The 23,714-nt window shown below is 43.1% G+C and overlaps 1 protein-coding gene across 4 annotated transcripts in view; it reads right to left on the reverse strand.

Annotated features, from left to right (window-relative positions):
* LOC131104092 (nucleolar protein 4-like) overlaps positions 1-22,104 on the reverse strand; it is a 53,857-nt gene extending 31,753 nt beyond the window's left edge. Inside the window, exons 1-5 of one of the 4 annotated variants that reach the window (XM_058050877.2) lie at positions 21,872-22,104; positions 21,356-21,775; positions 17,015-17,164; positions 14,158-14,269; positions 11,727-11,842 (exon numbers count right to left, since the gene is read on the reverse strand). In XM_058050877.2, the coding sequence (XP_057906860.2) occupies positions 11,727-11,842; positions 14,158-14,269; positions 17,015-17,164; positions 21,356-21,691 (714 nt within the window). In that variant the 5' untranslated portion in view covers positions 21,692-21,775; positions 21,872-22,104. Of the gene's footprint in view, positions 1-7,658; positions 7,943-11,726; positions 11,843-14,157; positions 14,270-17,014; positions 17,165-21,355 lie in introns of those variants that run through there. The other 3 variants (XM_078796524.1, XM_058050878.2, XM_078796525.1) reach the window with 3 other exon arrangements.
* Positions 22,105-23,714: the final 1,610 nt, after the last annotated feature.

Consider the following 23,714-nt stretch of genomic DNA (forward strand, 5'->3'; position numbering starts at 1 on the left):
TGAGCATTAAGGGTTACAAAGTGAGTGATAAGAATAGCCACTTATTGTTTTTATTTGCATTTCTGTTTTTTTTCTTTTTGAAACCAAGAGTTACGTCTTGGGTCCTGATGAATGCTAAGGGCTACCAGCTCGATACACACTTCTCAAATAGACAATTGGCTCAATTTGCCGTTAACTATATGTTATATGTTGTTGTGAGAATAATTAATTTAGAATTAAGAAATAATTAAGATTTAATTAAGAATAATTAATGATATTCATCTACCATACTGCAAAAAAAGTAAAGCGAGCAGTTAGCAACATAATATCTCCGTTATAAGCAGTACACTAAACACACTGAAATAGCATGCTAACAATATCCATTAGTAGCAACGGCTAACCCAGCTCGGCCGCTGAATCCCAACACTCCAATATGACGGCGTCAACAGCGTCTAGCATTGAAGGAATGACAAATATCCAGGTTACTCATGTTTATAAGCCACACTGTTAGTTGGACATCAAATGTCAACTCTGAAACCTGCGCGGCTGTCCTGGTGCATTCAGGTGCCTATCTTGTGTCGTAAATTGGAGTTGCGTTTAATCATGTTCACTTAAAGCAGCACAAGAGAATGGACACTAGTAAATCAGTCTTTGGACAAATGTTTAAAGTATTTTAGAATATATTGTCCTTTCCGGTTTATACTTGTTTGTAATTGTGATGTAAACAAGAATAACAAGGGAAAAAATGAGATGCAGCTCGATTTGGGGAATTTTTAGAGCAGGCTGGCAGGAGACTCCAGTGGTCTGAGGAGCGACTTGGTGCAAGGGGGCACCGTGTGGGTGACCCCGGATGTAGACCACACATTCACCCATAATAAAGATTGTTGTGATGTTGGAGGTGTCAGTGAAGGCATCTGGCGATCTGTCTAGTGAGGAAGTGTTGCGATGACCAACGGACTAGAGACGTGTTTGTTTTAGAGTTGAGATGCATAAATGGTGTTTGAATTGTACTGCTGTTGATGTGTTCAGCTTAGAATAAAGTTATAAAGAGGCCACAGAGTCTGCGTGACTTGTGGGGAGCTACACTGTGTTGCCGTCTGTTGTCGTCGGCTTGCCATGATGCACATGCGTTAATTATGCTAAAAAAAAATCAACGTGATTAATGAAATAAATTACTTACCGCCGTTAATGTGTTATTTTTGACAGCCCTAATATATAACTTTCCCTTTGACACTAATTTAGCTATGTATTTAGCCAAAATGTCTAAACAACAATGCCACAACACCAGCTCACAGTGACATCACAGTCCTTATATGGGCGTGCCCAGCTACACTTCCACATTGACGAAAGGATCTGAGACTTCAGCATGTGATGCAAACATGACACCACAAACTATCATGGGACGCTACGGAACAGCGCCCCTGCTGGTCATGCAGAGGACGCTTCCTGTCAGTCCCGGGAGGGCGGAGAGTATTTGGTTGAGGTTGGGACTGCATGCTCTCACAGAGATGACTGGAGGCTGCAGGGAAGAGAGGAGGACCTTGTCATATTGATAAGACACACACACACACACACACACACACACACACACCCTGCAGCAGTTAGCAGGGGTTCTGGTCAAGGAGTTACACTGACGACTATTGATCGCTGAGAAACCCTGTGTGTGTGTCTGTGTGCAGTGGGAAGGGTGGGATCGTTAAAGCTTCTTTTTAAGAGTCATTTCTCCATGTGACAGCTGTCAAGAGCGTGCCAGAACAGCAGGTGGCGCTAAAAGTCTGAGAGCATGTTTCTGAGCCAACTAGAAGACCGCCAACCCTAAAACAAAATGACCATGTGTTCCTCTCCAGTCCTTCACACATCACCAAGGCTCCATCCTCCCGATGGTAGCTGAGTGCATGACTTCGCCCCTGATGCAAACAAACTGCAACCACTTTTGCTTTTTGCACAAGCACCTCTATCCAGATCCTCACCAAGGTGTAGTTTTAGCACGACCTCACAAGAGCTGGATTCATTTGTATTTTTTTTGCACCAGTTCTTCCAAAAGAACCATGAGCGTCGCAAAGACCGGAGGTAGGCTGACCCGTGCTGCATCTCAACTGGCACACTTGCGTACTTACACGGCCTAAGTGCATTCATACTGCAGTGCAGTGAGTACAGCTCCGAGTGTGCAACGCTGGACCCTGACCACCCTCAAAGGACAGACAAAGAAGAAGAGGTAAGTACAGTGCATCCGGAAAGTATTCACAGCGCTTCACTTTTTCTACATTTTGTCATGTTACAGCCTCATTCCAAACTGTATTAAATTAATCTCTTACCTCAAAATTCTACACAAAATACTCCATTATGAGAATGTGAAAAAAGGTTTTTTTGACATGTTTTGAATTTATTAAAAATAGAAAACAAAAAAATCACATTTACATAAGTATTCACAGCCTTTGCTATGAAGCTCAAAATTGAGCTCAGGTGCATCTTTTTTCCACTGATCATCCTTGAGATCTTTCTACAGCTTAATTGGAGTCCACCTGCAGTAAATTCAGTTGATTGGACATGATTTGGAAATATAATAACTGTCTATATAAGGTCCCACAGTTGACTGTGCATGTCAGAGCACAAACACCAAGCATGAAGTCAAAAGAACTGTCTGTAGACCTGCGAGACAGGATTGTCTTGAGGCACAAATCTGGGGAAGGATACAGAAACATTTCTGCTGCTTTGAAGGTCCCAATGAGCACAGTGGCCTCCATTATTCGTAAATGGAAGACGTTTGGAACCACCAGGACTCTTCCTAGAGCTGGCCGGCCTTCTAAACTGAGCGATCGGGGAAGAAGGGCCTTAGTCAGGGAGGTGACCAAGGCCCCGATGGTCACTCTGTCAGAGCTCCAGCGTTCCTCTGTGGAGAGAGGAGAGCCTTCCAGAAGGACAACCATCTCTGCAGCAATCCACCAATCAGGCCTGTATGGTAGAGTGGCCAGACGAAAGCCACTCCTTAGTAAAAGGAACATGGCAGCCCGTCTGGAATTTGCCAAAAAGCACCTGAATGACTCTCAGACCATGAGAATCAAAATTCTCTGGTCTGATGGCTTTCGTCTGGCCACTCTACCATACAGGCCTGATGGGTGGATTGCTGCAGAGATGGTTGTCCTTCTGGAAGGCTCTCCTCTCTCCACAGAGGAACGCTGGAGCTCTGACAGAGTGACCATCGGGGCCTTGGTCACCTCCCTGACTAAGGCCCTTCTTCCACGATCGCTCAGTTTAGAAGGCCGGCCAGCTCTAGGAAGAGTCCTGGTGGTTCCAAACGTCTTCCATTTACGAATAATGGAGGCCACTGTGCTCATTGGGACCTTCAAAGCAGCAGAAATTTTTCTGTATCCTTCCCCAGATTTGTGCCTCAAGACAATCCTGTCTCGCAGGTCTACAGACAGTTCTTTTGACTTCATGCTTGGTGTTTGTGCTCTGACATGCACAGTCAACTGTGGGACCTTATATAGACAGTTATTATATATATTATATATATTTCCAAATCATGTCCAATCAACTGAATTTACTGCAGGTGGACTGCAATTAAGCTGTAGAAAGATCTCAAGGATGATCAGAGGAAAAAAGATGCCCCTGAGCTCAATTTTGAGCTTCATGGCAAAGGCTGTGAATACTTATGTAAATGTGATTTCTTACTTTTCTATTTTTAATAAATTCAAAACATGTCAAAAAACCCTTTTTTCACATTGTCATAATGGAGTATTTTGTGTAGAATTTTGAGGTAAGAGATTAATTTAATACAGTTTGGAATGAGGCTGTAACATGACAAAATGTAGAAAAAGTGAAGCGCTGTGAATACCTTCCGGATGCACTGTATATGCGGTATTTACGTTAGTACCTGTGGAAAATCTCATCTTTCTGTTGAACCTTGGAGGCAATTCGAAAAACTCTTTGTCAGCACAAACCAGAAGTGGGACTGAAGCACGAAGGTGAGGCGATAGCGTGGAGCTAATGATTGACTTGCCAGGCACGATGAGGAGCACAGCAGAGGCGCTAAATCAACAGCGGAGCCTTATTAAAAGACACTCCAGTCCAAGTGGCACATGTCAGCCTGCCGGTTCCTCGGCCGGCCAGTCACTCACAGACCACCGGCAGGGTCACGGATGTCAGAGATTAGCGGACCGTCCAACACGCTGAGCCTGCCTTAATCCAGTCAGGCACAAATCTGCCCGAGCACGGCGATTAACCCCTTTCCCTTTGACAGGAAGCAATTCCAGCACAGCATTGCATTCATCCTGGCAAAGGTCAGCGACCGACCAGGCTAGTTTCATGTACGCCACCATGTCGCCTCATGGACAATGTTTAAGGCCAGCCAACGGCAGCAGATATTCTTTTATCTGTCATGTAGAAACACAGCCAGTTACTTTCAACACAGCAGGGCATGACGAGTGAGTGTCAAAGACGTAAACGTCAGCCGACACATAATGATAACCAGCGCAGCCTTTAGCTCCAGGCTAACTCTTCAACAACAGTACACATGGACGCACGAGTCGGATTCTACTTGCTGACAACATGTGACAAAAGCGGCAATGTCTCGGCGAGAACAACGCGAGCGAGTCACATGGTCGCACCCGTCGACCTCTCGTTGTACCAAGTGAGAGGAGCAGAGGGGGTGTTTACATACTTGAGCGCGCATGCGTTAAAATTTCCCTTCAACGCATAACCTCCTTCACGCAACATGGCGAGATACCTTCTCACTTCTTGGTTGCTGTGCAGCGTATTTCAATGAGAGAGATGCAGGGAGACTTCTCATTAAATGCACTTCTGCCACCTTGTGGCCGGTTTTTCATCTACGTCTTTGGTAGGGAATGAGTTCATCTAGTACAGGGGTCTCAAACACGTGGCCCGCGGGCCAAATGTGGCCCGCAGGACACTAGTTTGAGGCCCCCGCCTTGATATGAAAGTTTCATGTTAGTGTGGCCCGTGCAAGTTTGATATGGATGCTGTATGGTATCATGTACCCAGAAAAAATTATTACGGTTGATTCATGTTCATGTTAAAGGTTAAATAACTGTTAATAGTTATCCTCCCTATCCGTGTGGAAGTGGTAAGTTTTTGGCTATTTAAGTTTAAAGGAAATAACTTGAAGGCTACCGTTTAGGTCGCTAGCTCTCTAGTTTGCGAGTTAGCATGTGTCTCAAGACCCTGCAGTTGTGCAATATGTTGTAAATAAAAAGAGTATAAATGTGACTATAGTCGTGTTTTGTCATGTCTACAGGGCTCTAATAATGCTTTGTTAATTTTAAACTGAAAAAAATAATTTGTCTACCCACCAACTATATGTGGTTTCTTAAGTTTTTATTATTTGCCGTTTTATTATTATTATTATATTTATTTATTCATTACTGATTGATTGATTTTCTTCATTCTTGATTTGTTTATTTATTTTTCATCTTATTTTGTGTAGAAAAATAAAAAGTAAGATATTTGAGAACAGTGGAATGTTTTATCAGAGCTTTTTTTGTAGAAAATTGGAACCAAAGCGAAATTTTTTTAATTTTTTTGTTTTTAATAAATGCATTGGGGGGGGACCTGATGTGGCCCAGTCTCACCCAGGTAAATTGAGTTTGAGACCCCATATCTAGTGCCTGTTGTGAGATAATGTAAACCTGCAAGAAGAGACTGTTGTTGCGGCAATCAAGTCTGACACTTGTCTCACTGGACAATTAATGACACGTAGTGACCAATGTAGACTAATACATTCACAAGTTGAATGGTTAATGGCTTATACTGCATTTGATTGTGCTTGACAGTGCTCAATTTGAATGCATATTTTGTATTAATTAATTAATTTTAGAAAAACAGCAATAGAGGGAGTGAGCTATGTGTGAACTGCGATTATTTATTTTTGACAGAGCAAGGTCGTCCCTCGCTACATCGTGGTTCAAACTTTGCTCCCTCACTCTATCGCCGTTTTTCAAAAACTCATTCATAAATGATCGCCTGTGCATATTTAAGCAAATTGTACTAATCTGTGGCCTACATTAAGCATTTCCAAGCATAAAGTGGCTGAATGAACTAAAATCCAAACACAAGGCAGAAGAAGCAGTCTAACTGTGAATGCAGTATTGTACGTTGGCCACTAGGTGTTCGGTGAGAGACATAAGCCTTGACAAGCAAGCTTTTTACGCTTACATTGCCGACTATATTGGATAACACCACTGTAAAGCCGTTTAAAGCCGCCATTACCAATACATTGATACCTTTAGTTACCCAGGCAAGCAATTTAAGAACAAATTCTTATTTACAAATGCAGCCTGAACAAAGAGCAAAAGCACTTTGACGGGAGAGGGGAGTGCTGAAAATAAGTACAACGTTATATAAACGCTATTTACAATACATACAATACAAAAGCATCAAACAACAACATTAAAGCAATTGGCCTAATCAGCAAGTGCATGAGTCAGATGTAATTAGTTGTTTAAAGACAGAGAGAGATGTCAGAGAGAGTTTTTCCAATTTTGACGGTACGTACTTTGGGGATGGAGAGTTTGATGTGATTACTGGACCTTAGATTGTAAGCAGAGTGAGAAAGATGTAAGGGGGAAGAGAGATAGAAGGGTGTGATGCCAAGTATGGTTTTGTAGATGAGCTGGAGCCAGTGACGGAGCCGTCTGGTATTGGGGACAATATTGGATTGGTATGATACAACAGCCATGGCAAGAAGTACGCTAAGTACGCTAAGGAACTGCTAACGAGCAAAGCATCTTATTGTCTCACTGGGTTAGCGGAAATGACGAGAACAATATCTACCCGGTTCTTCGTTACAGAGCTGAAGGCTATTTGGGGAGAGGTGTGTTGTGTTGACAAAGGTGTGGAGGACCCTTTCACCCTTTGACGTGCAAGAATTTGCAGCTTTATGGTTCTTATCTATTGGGAGTCCACACAGAAACACCTCATTCAGCCACTTGTAGCCGCTCACATGGCATCACCTTGGCATGGAACAATACTGGAGTATAGAAAGTCAGCTTGGATGGGCTTTAGAGTAGTTGGTGTGCAGCAGCAGCCATTGCCCACCCGCTGCCACACACAGCCATTATTGTCTAAATAGCGAGCAACACAAGTGAGTCCAGACTGTGTTCTGTGTTCTTGTTACCGTGCACTGCCTTAATCCTCTTCCACTCCTCCATGATGACATCGCTGGTGGAGCTAGTGGATTTGAGACACCTTGAGGATGCCCCACAGGTGCTCAATACTGGAATTCATCTTCTCCTCAATCAGTGCTGGTAGCACTCGTGCACACTGCTGATGTAGCAAATCTAAACTGATGTACACTGACGACTCTACAGTATATCCAAGTTTAACATGCTTTGTGGAATGATGCCATATACAGTACTGTGGATAGATCCACGGCGCGTGCATGCGCATGTGCATGGTCAATGTGAACCAGCCGCCCCCACACGCACACGCCATCACAGGAACAATGTGCGTGTGTCCACAGTGATGGTGCACAAGGAGCTGGTGCAGTGCCCGTCAGGCGGGGTGCGCGTGAAGTCAAGACCCCATAGACCCCCCCCCCACACACACACACACACGCACGGGCTACCTTTGCTATAGAACCACGCGCGTGTGCAGGTGTCGGACGATAAAAGCTTGAGAGGCGGCACGGACACGCGGTGAACGTGCACAAAGCGCGTGCTTACCTTGACTGCTTAGCGATTAGAAGGAGGAGGAGGAGGAAGAGAAGGAAGAAATATACTTTTGTCTGGTCGTTGCTCTCTCCGCTTCACTTGCCTCATTTGTTCGGATTTTATCGTCTTGAAGGATCTCTGCTATTTTCGTCAACGTTCCCTCTGCGCGAGGACGGAGGCTGCGGCGCGCGCACGACCCTCAAGGCGCTCGCTCTGTGCCTCGCGAGGAGGGGCGTGGCCAATGCACGAACGTCACAGCCAGACAGCGATAGGGAGGAGACCGACAGATGTACTGCAATTACGAAGAAACATCGTTATGTCGTCAATAGGCAATGATATTGATGATTTATCAGCATATTTTCCCGTTGAGGTTGACTGTAATCAAATACACTGATGTTTAATTGTGTCACGAGGGAGGGTGTGGCCTTACAAAACCATCATCCGCTACGTTGTTCTAGAAGACACATTTTTATCAAAATAACTACTCTCATTCTTTTTTATGACGTGATTTTTACTTTTTATATTTTACACTTTTAAGTCATTTTTATTTTGTATGCATTTATATTATTGCTTTTACATGTTTATTTAACTAATTTTTATTTGTATTTTTTTACAGTTATTTTTCTTTTTTGTATTATTATGCATACCTTCATATATCTATTTAATAATTATTGAAATCAAAGCAAGCAAATCTATTTGTTGTTTTCTTTTTTAAACCGCCTGTCCAAAGTGTACTTTAGAGGAATTTATTCATGCCAACATAACATGCATAACAGCATGCATCCATATAGCATCAGGACGTGCTTTGCTGGATGATGATCCTGTTGGATGAGACTATTAAACAACTTGACTGGCACGCATGCAGGAGGACGCCAGGCTGCTGTCAGCAGGACAAAAGGGCCCCCTGTTGGCAAAGAGTGGAACTGCAGGGCAGAAATGTTTTCACTCCAAACAGGATACTGCAATAATACAAAATACGTTATATTACCAATAAATGAGAGATTCTCTGTCACCATCGCGACGGTCACGTGACAGGCAAATTCTTCGTTGTTATTTCCATATTATTTTTTATTATTTAATATGAAATATTAATGTTGTCCGTTTGTGGTCAAAAAAGATGATGCAGTTAGGCTTCAAGGCCAACAAGAGACTGGAGTCAAGATTAAAATCACAACATGCGTTTCCTCTGGAGGTACTGGGGTGGGAATGAACCATAATGAAGCACCTCATTCTCCTCCTTTTAATTCTCCAGCCCCCACCCTGTGGGTACCCTCCCCCACCCTCCCCCACCTCCATCCTCTCCATCCTCACCTGCCTGTCAATCATCGTTCCTGTCCCAATAACCTCCATCCGAACAACAATTTGGGAATATTCCCTTTCACTCTCACTTGCTTCCATCCCTCGCCTGCCCCCCCAACCACCATACACACACCAACACACACACACACACACACTGCTGCCAGGAAGCACAGTGCCTCATTTCCTCCTCTTATTGAATTGGGATGGGGGCGGATGCAGGGAGAGATGAAGAACACTAATGGAGCTAGCATGCAGAGGATGTGCACGTCCCAAATGTGCACAACATCCTCCTCTCCTGCAACTGATGTACACACACCTAATCCAGATGTATACACACCACCAGGCCACTTTATTAAGTACACCATCCAATAACAGCTGATGTTAAAAACTCAGCCTTTGTTAATATTACAATGCTCGTTGTCAGAGATGTGTTACACAACAGTTTTCCCCTAAAGAAACAATAGCAATCATCATAAAGCTTCATTAAGTCGAGGGGCCATGTTGGAGGTCACATGTTAAAGGGGACCATAAAACTTATACATGGAGTTAGAATGTTGTATACTGGTGTTAAACCATGCCAAGATTTCAGATCATATGATTTGCACATTTGAAAGTGAGCCCTGAAAGATGTTGGGGATGGCTCAAAACGCTCTGTTCCAAAATGCGTGGTAAAACTTATACATAAGCACCACTGACACTATGTACTATGTTCATTTAAGACATATAGTCTATATCAGGGGTGCTCATTAAGTCGATCGGAGGTGGTACTGGTCGATCGTGGCGTGACATTAAAAAAATATCATCCTAGCATCAATGCCGTCACTTGATATACAGGTCAGCCATTCAGATGACAACTGAATGTTGCCCTTCGGGTGACCAATCAAATCAAACAACGTCTCTAAGTGCAGCAGAACTTACGATGTCAGCCTATCATCCATCCCCGTTACTTGATTGACATACAGGACAACCAGTCAGATGACAACTGAATTTTGACCTTTAGGTCACCGCTCATGCGTAAACAACGATGCAAAGTGTCAAGCTAGTCGGCGAATTGCGTCAGAAGCCCTCGCTAAAGTTTATGGTCACTAAAATGAGTGAAGTAGCTGGACCAAGTAAAAAGGCAAAAACATATCACTTCCATACGGAATGGGAGGTGGACTTTTTTTTTTTCACAATGTCTTTTTCGAAGTGCGTTTGCCTGGCTAACCTGGCTATCAGCAGCTACTGTCCGGACTATGCATCCCTGGCTGATTCAATTCAGTGCAAGTCATCAAAGTAAACTCAGGTAATTACAAAAAATGTTAATAGTTAATTATGTGTGTTTTGCAATATTGGCTCATTTGGTTATGTAAGGTACATCAACATACATTGTACGTACAAATAATCCTCAATACATTTGAAAATAAATAGATGTTTTGCATTTTTGTAGTGGGTAGATCATTTTGACTCGGTCATTTTAAAAGTAGCTCGCATGCTGAAAAAGTGTGAGCACCCCTGGTCTATATAGTCTATATACATAAGCACCACTTACACTATGTACTATGTCCATTTAAGAAATATAATATATATCATATACATAAGCACCACTTACACTTTGTACTAAGTCAATTTAAGACATCTAGTATATATATTATGTATACATAAGCAACACCTACACTATGTACTATGTCCATTTAAAACATATCGTATATATAGTATACATAAGCACCACTTACACTATGTACTATGTCCATTTAAGACATATAGTATATATACATAAGCACCACATACACTATGTACGATGTCCATTTAAGACATATAGTATATATACATAAGCACCACCGACACTTTGTACTAAGTCCATTTAAGACAAAGAGTATATACATAAGCACCACCGACACTATGTACTAAGTCAATTTAAGACATATAGTACATATATTATATATACATAAGCAACACCTACACTATGTACTATTTCCATGTAAGACATATAGTAGTATATATAGTCTATATCAATAAGCACCACTTACACTATGTACTATGTCCATTTAAGACATATTCATTGTCTAAATCATTCAACCAATTGCTTGTGAATTCTTGTGAATTTATTATTTCTCTTCAAACCAGCAAAAATATGTTTAATCTGATAACTCGGTTAATCGACAAAAAATTCCGCCCCTGTTTAGTGGAAGGCAACGTTTCAAGTCCACGTGAAGTGTCGTAGAAGGGAAGCGATGGGACTGGGTTCCTGTCCCTCTCCTTCTTCTCGGACACCGTCGTCCTCTCAGAAAGAGTGCGGTCAAAGCATCAGAGGCACAGCGTCCCCCCCGACATTGGGCTTTTGTATTTTTGGATGACTGAATGAGATCTGGAAGCTCTCCGAGCTCTACTTTGACAGCTTTCACACTTTAAAGACAGAATGTGAACATACGTTGGCGTATGGAGTTAGTGTGTGTGTGTGTGTGTTCTGGATGTGTGTGCATATGAATGTGTTTAGCGCAGTGTGTCGCTGCTAATTAAGTAGATGCTTAAAGCTTTGACTCCCCCCCGCCACCACTACATACACACACACACACACACACACACACACAAGCAGGTGGGTGGCAGCAGGCAGAGAAACAATATGGATCAGAAGCATCCTTGCTGGCTCGGTTGCCACGGTTACAATGATAAACTCGACAGCATCTGAGGTCCATTTGGAACCTCCCGGACTTTCCCGGACCTGATGAGATGCCTCCACACCTGAGGTCCTGGTTCCAGTGAGACCCACAAGCCGACGAGGTCCAAATGTTGTTCACTCACCGAGTTGCTGTTGTTGATGCGACGCAGCGACGCATGCTTCATGATGGGCGTGGCACCACCGCTGACAGGATCGCTGAAGTCCAAAATGGCCGACACCGAGCCGGGCCTGTCGCTCTCTGAGGAGGAGGAGACACGTTGCAATTTCACCACAATATTAAAGAAAGCAGTTACAATCATAATATAGTTATCATCCCCACTTCACTTCGTTTTACATTTTGACAGTTAATAATGTTAAAAGGTGACATAAAACGTTTTAATTTTATTTAAAAAATGTTACTTTCGTTGTCCTGACAACAAATGACAATACAGGACTATTCTACTATTCTATACCAACATCAACAACAACTAAAAAGGCTAATTTATTTACAAATATAACACCATCAACCATCTGCTATTTTCACATTTGGAAGTGAACTGTGTGATTACGTGCCATGTATGTCCAATGTGTAACCTTCTGCACGCTACACCCCTCCATGCTCTCCCACATCCTCCTTCCTGTTATGTTGTCGTGATCCCTGCCAAGCTCTTATCAAATGTACTCCTGCCACCTTGTGGCCGTTTTTATGGCTTAAAATTGTCCTGAAGTCAAATGCATTCGTGGTGTTGCCAACATTGTTAGAATCCGCTGTTCGGGGTTTATAAAAAGACAAAGACGTATTTGGTATTGAAAAAGGTGATAAAGCTTTCATGATGGTTTTCTTCCATCCATCCATTTTCTATAACGCTTATGATAACCCAGCGGGGGTAAAAATATCAAAATGTGACTGACGACAATGTCTACGCTTTTAACTCATTCGCTCCCAAAAACAGGTATTTAAACGTCTTTTACAAGAGGCATAAAGAGGTGATGATGCAACTCCACAATAGAAGAGAGCACGTTTGGTGGAAGACAAACCACTTGACAAACCGCCAGACTTTTTGTTCCGCTGAGAATCTTTCCAAAATGTAGAATGACTGTCTTCCTTTGTCCGAGCTCAGCATCAATGGCAGGCTGCCAGAGGCCTGGCTGATGGAGCTCCACCATCCACCACGTTCAGGAGGAGAACGCTTCTTAGTTTTAGCATCGGGGGGCCGGATGTGTCAATGTACAAATGAAAATATTAAAGATTATGATGGATTTCTATAGATTTTATGTGTTTTAAAAGAGAAACGAATGTGGATGAAATGTTTTATGACTATTGCCCTATGTTTTATGTATTTTCATTTGTACATTTCATGAAGGAAAGCTGCACTGAGGCAAATCTTGAATAATAATCCTTTCTGAATGTTCCTAAATAGGCTGTTTTACTCACAAACATTTAGAATTTATAACCAGTATCATAAATAAATTAATCTTATTTGGAGCTGACACAAATAAACAAAAACATGTTTGTGTCAGTGTGAGTTTAAGAGCTAATATGCTAATAATAAAGGAAAACATTCATACAAAAATATGCTTACTTGTAGTTGCACTTTGAATCGTTCACCACAAAGACATTTACCCTGCTTATAGATCAAAACTTCTATCTGCGATTAATTCTGAGTTAACTATGGACAAAATCTTTATCTTATCAAAATTAATCGTGATAAAATATTTTAATCGATTGACAGCCTCCATATATATATATATATGTATGCATATATACATATACATATACATAAACGTACATACATGTATATATGTGCGTATATACATATATGTATACACATATATACACACACACACATATATATATATATATATATATATACACACATATATACATATATACACATACATATATGCATATGTATTTATGTACAATTTGTACATATGTATGTATATACATACATACATACATACTGGTCCTCTTCCAAGCTGATTAAGTGCATTTAATAATTCACAGCTGAACTTTAGCAGCGGTATGACAGTAGAAATAGTGTGTGTGCATGTGTGCGTTGTGTGTGCTAATTGCCTTGCTCCCCTGCGGAGTCCAGTGTGCGCGCACACACACACACACACACACAGATGTGGATATTATGAATGTGTGTCAACGTTGTGTTGGTACTTTGAAGGCTTTTCACATCGTTGTGTAGCCTGTACATTTAAATTAACTTAGAAATATTCGTATTCTTTTGGTTTTTTACACCCCACTCCTCTCCCTCCACCTTCATTTTTCTCCACACCACCCCACACCACCCCACAGACCCACCACCCCCTTCAAATAAGAGCTGCTTCCTGGTCCACTGTCTTTGTCAGATGATGTTAATTAGCGGCGGTGACTTCTCCCCTTAATGAGTGCCGTGTGATAGAAATGGAGATGGGGGGGGGTACCAGAACAGGGGAAAGGTTGGGGGGTTGGAGGGCAGTGTTGAAGCATTCTACAGTCAAACAACTTTTGTTTAAAGCTGAAAAAGCCTAAAAACAACGCGCATGTGTCTGCGTGTGTCTGTGTGTATGTGATGTGTTCACCTTTGCAGTCCGGTGGCGTGGTGCTGATGTGCATCCTCTTCTGACACTCGCCACAGCTCATCAGGAAGCGAGTCACCGCCTCTCTGGGGAGGAAGGCGTACGTCTTGGCGATCTTTTTGGTGAAAACACAAAACCTGTTACTAGCATCTCACTAAAGATGAACTACAACACTTCATTACTTCCTGTCAAGCAGCCTATTCCATCCCATTTTAATGTCATTTTTTGACATTATCTGCCATAGTTAGCACAGCAATCCTTCATCCGTCATGGTTGAGTCATGATAAGCCAATTTAATTCACGATTTAAAAATGAAGATGATTTTTTAAATATGTATATATATGGCATAGAAACCCGTTTACAATCTTCTAAACGCCGTTTTTAACATTATTAGAGCCCTCAAGACATGAAATAACATCCCTATAGTCACCTTTACATTTGTATTGCAAATCGTATTCAACCACAAAACAGTGATCATTTATGAATTACTCAGATCAGATATAGCGATAATCAAACTACAACATAAAGTAGGCAGTTGCACTGAGTGCTTTGCAATGAATCAGTAACTATAAAAGTCAAGCCATCTAATATTATATTCATTAATATCACTGGTCTTTCGGACCAAAAGTAGAGATATTTGTCTTGGTGTCGATGGCTAAGAAAGAAAAAGTAGGTCAGACGAAAGAAAATAGGAAACGCGAATAAGGCAACAAGGCTAGTTTATCTCTCCTCCGTGATTCACCACCTTATCGTGGTGGAGGGGTTTGAGTGCCCGAGTGACCCCAGGAGCTATGTTGTCTGGGGCTATAAGCCTCTGGTAGGGACTCCCAAAGCAAACAGGTCCTGGCTGACGGGACAGACTAAGAGTGATTCAGAAGACCCCCATGGAGACAGCAAAGAGGAGAGACCGCACCTCGCGCGGACGTGGGATACTGGGGCCTCACCCTGGAGCCAGGCCTGGGGGACAGGCTTGCAGGCAATTGCCTGGTGGTCGGGCCTTCACCCGTAAGGCCCAGCCGGGCCCAGTCCGAAGAAACCACACGGGATCGCCCCCTTGTAGACCAACCACCTGCGGGGGCAAGCACATGGGTCTGGTGCATTGTGTGGCGGTCAAGGATGGGTGCCTGGGCGACCTGGTCTCCTGGCGGACAAATCTGGTTCTTGGGACATGGAACGTCACTTCACTGGTGGGGAAAGAGCCTGAACTTGTGAGAGAGGTTGCGACATTCCGACTAGATATAGTCGGACTCACCTCAACCCACAGTTTGGGTTCTGGAACCAAACTCCTCGAGAGGTGCTGGACCTTGTTCTACTCCGGAGTTGCTGCAAGGGAGAGGCGGCGAGCTGGTGTGGGCTTATTAATAGCCCCCCGGCTAGGTGCTTCTGTGTTGGAGTCATCCGCTGTGAACAAGAGAGCGAGGGGAGGATGCTGGACAGACCCGGTAGACCCAAACGAGTAGTTAGGGTGTGCTGGGAACGTCTGGCAGAGTCTCCTTTCAACTCTCACCTCCGGCAGAGCTTCACCCACATCCCGGAGGAGGACCAGCATATTGAGTCCGCATGGGCCATATTTCGTGCCTCCGTTGCTGAGGCAGCTGAACGGAGCTGCGGCCGCAAGATGGTCGGTGCCAGTCGTGGTGGCAGGCCCCAAACCCAATGGTGGACACCAGACGTCAGGGCTGCCGTCACACTGAAGAAGGAGTCCTATCGAGCATGGATGGCTTGTGGGCAGCTGACAGGTACCGTCAGGCCAAGCGGCATGCGGCTTCGCCAGTTGTCAAGGCAAAAACTCTGGTGTGGGAGGAATTTGGTGAGGCCGTGGAGCACTACTTTCAGTCGGCCTTGACGAGGTTCTGGCAAACCCTCTGGTGCCTCAAAAAAGGGAAGCTGTGCCCGCTGTTTACAGTGGGGACGGGGGCCTGCTGACCTCAACTGAAGATGTAGTCGGACGGTGGAAGGAATTGAGGCCCTTCTCAATCCCACTGACATACCTTCCATAGAAGAAGCAGAGTGAGGACACATAGGCGGACAGTTCCATCACTTAGGCTGAGGTATCTGGGGTGGTCAAAATGCTCCTTAGTGGCAAAGCTCCGGGGGGGACGAGTTTCGCACGGAATTCCTCAAGGCTCTGGATATTGAGGGACCCCCACTACTACCCTGGGAAAGTCTATTCCAGGGTGTTTTTAGTTTTTTATTTAATCCCTATGCTACAAATCCTATGCTAAATAGTAAAATGCAAACGTGAATGAAATGAAATGCTTCACAGGCATAGGGGAAGAGTAAGGTCTGGAGACACTTGGCAAAAGACCCAACAGGCGTCCCATGCATCGTGCCAAGTTGGCCAGGGCTCCAGCACCAGTAAAGCAAAGAACATGACAAATTTGTGGCAACACCTAAAAATTAATCACAAAGAGGCATTTCATGATGCACAGGCTGCAATGGCACAGGCCAACGCATCAAAACCACAGTATTATTGGTTCATATTTTGGCTATTATACCTATTTATCTTCATGTACAGTATTATATCCTGTGTATATTAATGGTCTTATTTCAAATATCGGCCCATCAGCCGATATATATCGGATATTGTTTTTTCTCAGTCCCAAATATCGGCATCAGCCCCATAAATCCCATATCGGTCGGGCTCTAGTGTGTGTGTGTGTGTGTGTGTGTGTATGCGTGAGACAGCGCCAGGTTTTGTGTGAGTGATGTGAAACTATTTATTTTAGTCGATCAAGCAACTCTCTTCCTTTTCAGCGAAAGAGGAATAAAGCCAGAGGAAGAGGAAGAAGGACTGCAGAGTGTTGTGAAAGACACGATAACATGAAACACAAAAAGAAGACGGCCAAGCAACGCTTACAGCTTTGTACGTCTTCTTCTGCCCGGCATGCTTGGGAGCTTTCCCGGGGTCGCTGACCTCCACGTGCATTGTGTAGATGATGTCAAAGAAGTCCTCCACCACCGCCACGCGTTTGAGGGACGAGTCCCCGCCAGACACAGCATCCGCACACTGCAGAGACACACATGAGGAACCCGCGACGTGTCACTTCTTGCGATCAGTGAAACATTCATAGCAACTGAAAATGCAAAACGACAAACTCAGGGACATTGCAGTACAACAGCAGAAAGGACACGATGACACAAGCCAGCAGGCCGTGGCACAACTGTAATGCCATATCTCTTTCAGAACAAAAATCAGCAAAATAAAGACTGGAAATAATCCACAAAGTCAGTGAAGTAATGGCACAAACAAAGGGTCTGTGTGAGTGTGTGAGTGTGTGAGAATGAATTCACTCTCTCTATCCCATTTATGTTAATTCAGATAAGTGTTATAGTAAGTGTTGCTATGGTAACTGGATGCCGTTTATCAAAAGGATGTTTTTCTAAAAAGGACCCTTTCACCCCCTACACACGCACACACACACGCACACACACACACAAACCACACACAATGCCATTCCAAGCGCCAGCCTGGCCAAGAGGAGGGGAAGGACTAGGGCTGGATTAAATAATTACTTTTGTAATTGATTAATCTAGAAAACAGTTTTTCAATGCATCGATTATTCTAACAATTCATTTTTAAATCCGATTTGATTCGATTATCTCCCCATAATTTGCCCTATATAGCAATTAATGCAAATTCATCTCCATGAATAAAACACTAATTTCTTCTTTCCAATATATTTTCATATGTTGAAAAATGAATTGTACTGAACAATACAACAATAAAGTTCACAATGGAATCCTTTAATAACAATGATAATAATTAAACTTTCTTTAAATGAATAAAACATTGTGCAAAAAACAAAATCTGAATCAAAATATAAACATAAAATAAATGAAAAATAACAGCAGCTGTGTGTGTTCCTGCAAGAGGACTTTATCTTTCCATCTTGCTTTCCACCACCACTCTCAGTCCGTGTGTGTCTGCTCAGGTTTGGATGAATGACGGGGTTAATCATTTCAAACAAGGAAAGAAAAAAAAGTTGAAAACGTACGCCATCTTCTCCTCCACACAAGCAGCTCCCGGGTGCTGGTGCATCGCGGTAGTGCCTTTATGGTACACTATCTCCATTTTGCACAGGTCACAGACCACCGAATCGTTATCTTTAAGTGTAAAGTACTCCCATACTTTTGACATCCTATTGCAAGATCAGTTCTTGCGTCAACGTATTTTTTGCATCAACGTCATTGATGACATCGATGTGTCGTCCCAGCCATAGTGAGGACCTAAAAGTTGAAAAAGGCAAGGCATGGTTCCTCTTTGAGGAAAAGGAAGTAGTCCTCCAGGGACCGGCCTGGTCTGGTCTCACCAAGAGAACCATTAGCAGGGGGACATATTTGAAATCATTTGAAATAAGCATCAGAGGTGCCACGTTAGCGTATCGGCAGTGTGTTAGCCTTGATGCAGGAAGTGACATGGTGTTTAGTGTGTGCTGTGGGCGTCTCCAACATAGCTACAGTATGTGATGCCAACGTGCCAACATTACATTCACATTTTTACAGCAACATCATTCCAGACTAGCATAGGCACTGAAAAACAACAAACGGCTCCCACGTCTGTAGCTGATAACTCCCGGGCTTGATTTTAAGATGTGTGGTGGAGGCTGTTGCTCTTCCACGAAGTTGTCTTCCATCAAGTGGTGGGCTTAGATTTGTTGGCTATTCATGAGTAAAGTATTATATTTAGGGCTGTCATTCGATTTAAATATTTGATTGCGATTAATGGCATTTTGTCCATAGTCAACTCCAAATTAAATGTATTTAATCACAGATATATTTTTATTAGGGCTGTGAAATTATATATCTTTTTTCATCAGCATAATCGTGATTTTCAAATTAATTAAATCATGATTTATCACCATGTCTCACAATATGCCAATTTTTACCGTATTGTATTGAAAGAAAGACAAATTATAGGGCAGAATTGACAATAATGACAATAGCTCGCAATGCTAATACGATCACATTAGCATGCCAACACCTAGCATGATTGCGAAGTTTTTATATAAGCGTCTACCAATGAAAATGCTGCCAATGTTACTATGCTAATGTTAACATGCTAGCAATACTACCATATTAGGCTTAGCATGCTAACACCGAGTATGATAGTGCTAAGTGTTAATATGTGTCTAGTATGTGGCTAGTAACGCTAACAAGCTAACACCTATCATGAAAGTGCTAAGTGTATATGGTGTGTACCAATGACAATAGCTGAAAATGCTAGCAATGCTAACATGCTAACATTAGCATGCAAACACCCAGCAAAGCCTACATGTCCACAATGAGTTGAGAATTTAGAAGCCTTCAGCTCAAAGGCATTTTACATTCCGAAAAATGGGAATGTCCAGAAAAGTGGTGATTCTTGGTATGTGGAAAATTGTAGGAACGTCCATATTAACTTTATTATTTTTGTTTGAATGCTTTGATATTGTAAAGTCTTAAGAAATGTGGAAGTAGCTACAACTCTTTAGATCAAAGGCATTTTGCGTTCCGGATTTTGGATCGCCTCTGAAATCTAAATAGTTCCTCCATATCCCATTTCCAGCAATTGCTGAAATGTTCATCCAAATCCATTCCAAACTTTTCAAGTTATTTGGCGGAGGTAATAGCAGTAAGGAACAAGGATATGGGCTGCACGGCAGCCGAGCGGTTAGCGTGCAAGCGAGGGGACCCGAGTTCAATTCAATTTTCTCCGGGTACTCCGGTTTCCTCCCACATTCCAAAAACATGCTAGGTTAATTGGCCACTCCAAATTGTCCATAGGTATGAATGTGAGTGTGAATGGTTGTTTGTCTATATGTGCCCTGTGATTGGCTGGCCACCAGTCCAGGGTGTACGACGCCTCTCGCCCAAAGTCAGCTGGCATAGTTTCCAGCACCCCCGCGACCCTGAGGATAAGTGGTAGAAACTGAATGTATGTAATGTAATAAATGAATGAACAAGGATATTGCTTGATTGCAAATTGCCTGCAGCCGGTGCTCTGTGCAGAGCTGAAAGGAGACAGCAGAGGGCAGCAGACTGAGTAGAGTGTGAGAGCATCATGAAAAAGGATAGGGGACTTTTCATTGTTGCCATGAGTGCAAAAGCTTAGTGTAACCATGACTTCATTCAATAATAACCATGATTATAATGCCGTGTGTGTACGGTGGCCCCGCCTCCTCTGTGGCACTGAGGAGGACGTTGTTGACACTCGGGTCCAGACAGCGACTATCATTGCACTTCACAACTTCCTTTTTTAGACATAACAACACACTCTCCTCTAGTTGTCTGCACCAACACAAGTGAAAGACAAAGGGATGTGTCCCAATTATCTTTCTTTTAAGTGCGTAGAAGTACAGCAAAATGCAGTATCTGAATGTCGCACTCTAAACGGTCAACTGTGCAGTGATGGACCTTCATCACCATCACGTGACTGCATGTTGGTAGAACAGGAGGGACTCATTTGAAACAAGGGCGACTCCACTTAAGACAGTTAAATTGTGACATTAAATATTTTTGGATGGCCACAGTTTGACCCTGGAACTGATTATTGACAATATAATCAAGTGATTCACTTCTTTTTACACTTGCACACATGGTTAGGTGCCCTTAGGCGTCCATCCAGACCAAACAACTTGTCCTCAGATAGGAGACAGACTCAACACCTCAGGGCCGCTTGGCAACCTCAAAAATGTCCAAAGAAATAATGGTGCTCGAGCCTCGAGCCTCTTTTCCTGTCTTCTCACACATTCACACATACACACACACACACACACACACACACACATTTGCGCCCCCTGCCGGCCAGTAAGGCGTAAACAAAGAAGCCACGTGACATGAAACAATAGCATACCTGGCAAATGGTAGCTTGTGCTAAACGTGCAACATGCTAAATGTATGTAGCGCCAACAACTGAGAGAATACACAAGAGGCTTCGAAAAATATCGTTGTTTGCGTCATATTTTTACGTTAAAATCAAAGAAGCACAAGGTTGATAGCTGTGTGTCATTCACAAGTTTCAAGCTTAGATTTGTTTTTTTAATTCAATCAAGACTCCTCTATGATACATTTTCATTTTTTACACGGCTCTTCATGTCATGTCGAATCATCTTTCCAAATAAGGAAAGAATATTATTATGAATGTCCGGACATACACACCAGGAGGTGGGAGATGGTAGGTACACACACACAAAGTGAAAGAGGAAAAGTGTTCACTCACCGTGGTCTTGACTGGGACGTAAAGAACCGTTCTCTCCGTGGATCCGATCCTGTCGTCCTGCAGGACCAGGAAGCCTTTGGACTTGACCCAAAATTTGAATTTGGCGTTAATGTGATTCTTGTCCTGCCTCTCGGTCCGCGTCTCGTCGCCCCCCTGCGGCAGGAGGGTCTGCAGGATCTTGCCGTACTTGCGCCGGGTGACGGTCTTGGTCTTGCCGGAGTCCCCGTAAGTCTTCAGGCACCAGTCCTGGAATTCGGCGAACGTCTCGGCCGGGAAGGAGCCTCCCGGACTCTGCTTGTGGTGCTGCACCGTGTGGCTGCTTGGTCTGGTGGACATGGTTGGACCCACGCACGAATCCACGACAGGTGTCCTCGCATAAGGGGTCGGGAAGTACCAACACCACAAAACGCCAGCGGGGATCTTGAAAGACTCCAATTAACTACAAGTCTTACCCCGCCATGCTGACCAGGTCTAGCATGGCGAACTGTCGGACCCTAGAGGACTAAAGACACACACCTGTTGGCGGTCTGGGTCTCTGGGCCAGTCCCGTTGAGGCGGGTGGGGGTGGAGGTCCACACCTTCCTCCTCTGCCTCCTCCTCATGTCCCACGAAGAACTGGACCGGAGCTTCAGCCAAACCACATTTCTATTATTCATATCTTTACGACGAAATTATGGCTCAAATGATTTTGTTTAATAATCAACAACTAAGTTTGTGAGAGATCATTCAACTTCGTGAAGGTTATCATCATTGTGTCTTTTTAGGTTAGAATTTATTTACATTTTTGAATGTAGATGCTATTCATTTGGATCCATTTTATTTCTACATTATTCTCTTTGGCCAAACTTCAAGATGTGAACGAATCAAAGTGGTCGTGATAGCTTGTAGCCATCATTTAAAGTTTTATTCAAGTGGACGGCTTGTGACCTTTAACCCCCAGGAAGTCACATGCTGCATTATGCAAATGAGGAACTTGGCGCCACCAGCGTCCCACCAGCCCAAAGCCGCTATTTCGCCGGTTTGGAAGAGGAACATGACTCCGACGGCGCACTTCCTCTTCTTTTCTCCTTCTTGCAAGACAAACACGCTTTTACTTTTTAACCTTTTCATTTTAATTAAAAAACCTTTTTATTTAGCCTTTTTAATTGGGTTTGGGGACACAAATGTTTCTGCCGAGCAACACGGAGTCATGTGATGCATTTCCTTTAACGGGCCAGCTCGCTGGCTAACTTCATTTAGAAAAGTCAACATAATAACAAAATTAGAAATCATTTTTATTTCATTAATTTATCATTGATATGTTTTTAAAGTACATATAGTATATACTGTAAACATAAATAGCGCAGCTCACAAGCTAGCTCAGAGCTGACTTTGAAGCTCACTATTACAAGTGCAGCATACACTTCTTGAAGGTGCCATTTCTTAAAAAAAAAAAATCAAACGCTGAACGGCAGCTACATATCTCACCATTTCATTTTCCTCAATGCAAGAATATTTCCTGCTTCCGAAATAGTGATCCAAGTCTTAAAAAATGGGGCTCGGTTTATTTCACTAGTGACACATCCGTTTTAACGGTTTGCAAGTATAATCTGTGCTAATCCCTCCTCAGGACGCCAAGCCTCTCCCATTTCCCCTTTTTCCACACAAAAAACAGTAACACTGATTCCGGCAACACATGAAAACCATACTTTTTTGCTATTTGCAAACAGTTAGCTGCGCTCTACCGGGTGACAATGCTAGCTGTTAGCTTTTTAAGACTGACTATCGTTCAAACAGGAAGCGGAGCCAACACGAATGATGATGGGACACAACAGTTACCATGGTAACAGAAGCGTCGCCGTTTGCTCAGCGGCAGACTGCCAGTGATAAAGTGGCGTCCCATATCGCGGGTGTGTGTGCGACCACTGCCGTTGGCTGCCATGGTGACGGTCAGCTGGAGGGACCATGAGTGGGTGACGAGGACTACGTCTGCCGCTAACTGGGCTACGCACACACACAAACAAAGACACTTTATTAACATGTTGACTCCTTTTGTTACAAAATGTCTACGAACTCTTTCATTCTATTTTTCATTTACCATGTTCAGATCTTACTGAATGGGAGTTTCTTTTGCAGTTCCCCTTTCAGCCACACGAGGGAGCGCTTCAATTAAGTTGAAAGGCAAGCTTCAATGTGGCAATTGCACATTTTTAAATTATTTCAGGTAATTAATGTTGATTATTTTATGCAAAACGCTATGTTATGTCCCAAAAATTACATCTTTCAAAAAAGACAACAAAATCAATGAATGTTTTGCTGCAACAAATGACCTGGTTGGGGTAATAAAACAAAAATAAAATGAGTTGTTTAACTTGCTAAG

Source organism: Doryrhamphus excisus, linkage group LG15 (genome assembly GCF_037039965.1).
Source record: "Doryrhamphus excisus strain RoL-2023G ecotype Guam linkage group LG15, RoL_Dexc_Guam_v1.1, whole genome shotgun sequence".
Classification (NCBI taxonomy): domain Eukaryota; kingdom Metazoa; phylum Chordata; class Actinopteri; order Syngnathiformes; family Syngnathidae; genus Doryrhamphus; species Doryrhamphus excisus.